This window comes from Sphaeroforma arctica (assembly GCF_001186125.1).
Source record: "Sphaeroforma arctica JP610 unplaced genomic scaffold supercont1.13605, whole genome shotgun sequence".
Lineage (NCBI taxonomy): Eukaryota > Ichthyosporea > Ichthyophonida > Sphaeroforma > Sphaeroforma arctica.
In genome coordinates, this window is record NW_014026953.1 from 1 (window position 1) to 642 (window position 642).

At 52.8% G+C, this 642-nt stretch overlaps 1 protein-coding gene across 1 annotated transcript; it reads right to left on the minus strand.

Moving 5' to 3' along the window:
- Positions 1-525, minus strand: SARC_18078 (hypothetical protein; the record flags this gene model as incomplete). Its single annotated transcript, XM_014287839.1, has 1 exon — positions 1-525. A coding segment is annotated over one exon (525 nt), but the record flags the coding sequence as incomplete, so codon positions are not given.
- Between the last annotated feature and the right edge of the window lie 117 nt (positions 526-642).

Below are 642 nucleotides of genomic sequence, written 5' to 3' on the forward strand. Positions count from 1 at the left end.
CGCATCCCTCTCATCCCACTGTTGGGGTGCGGTCTCAGGGTCATCTCCGAAGTGGGTGGCTGGCAAGAGTGTGTTCAAAACACTTTGATAAGCGTCGCCACCCCCCGCCAAGCCCTGGTTCGCGTCCACGTTACCATGGCAACGCGTGCGCAGCAAGATCGCCACGATCTTCAGCAGCCACGTGGTCTGGTACAGTGTACTCACACTCTCGTCGCCAGAGGCCCTGTCCTGTCTCTGAGTCGGTGTGCGTAACATACTATCACGAGACAGATTCTTCTGGCTGATACCGACCACATGGTTAAGCATTAGCGTTAGGAAGGACTCCTGGTCCAGCCGCGCCAGGGCTGCCGAGGCACAGGAGCATGCAAATTGTGTGCCGCTGATGAGGTCGGTGTACCCACACACCTGGCATTTGTAGTACCAGCGGGTCTCCAAATGGGCCAAAGTGGCTTGGCTGATCAGCGGGTGTTGGCACAGCTCGAAAATCAAACGCAGGCAGTTCTCGACAAAAGAAGGTCGTCCCAGCTGTGCCAGGGTGTGGGTGAGGAACGAGAAATGACGTGGGCTAGGTCAGAGCTCAATACACATATTATGCATACATAACTATTCTATTATATATATATTTATTATTATTTATAAATA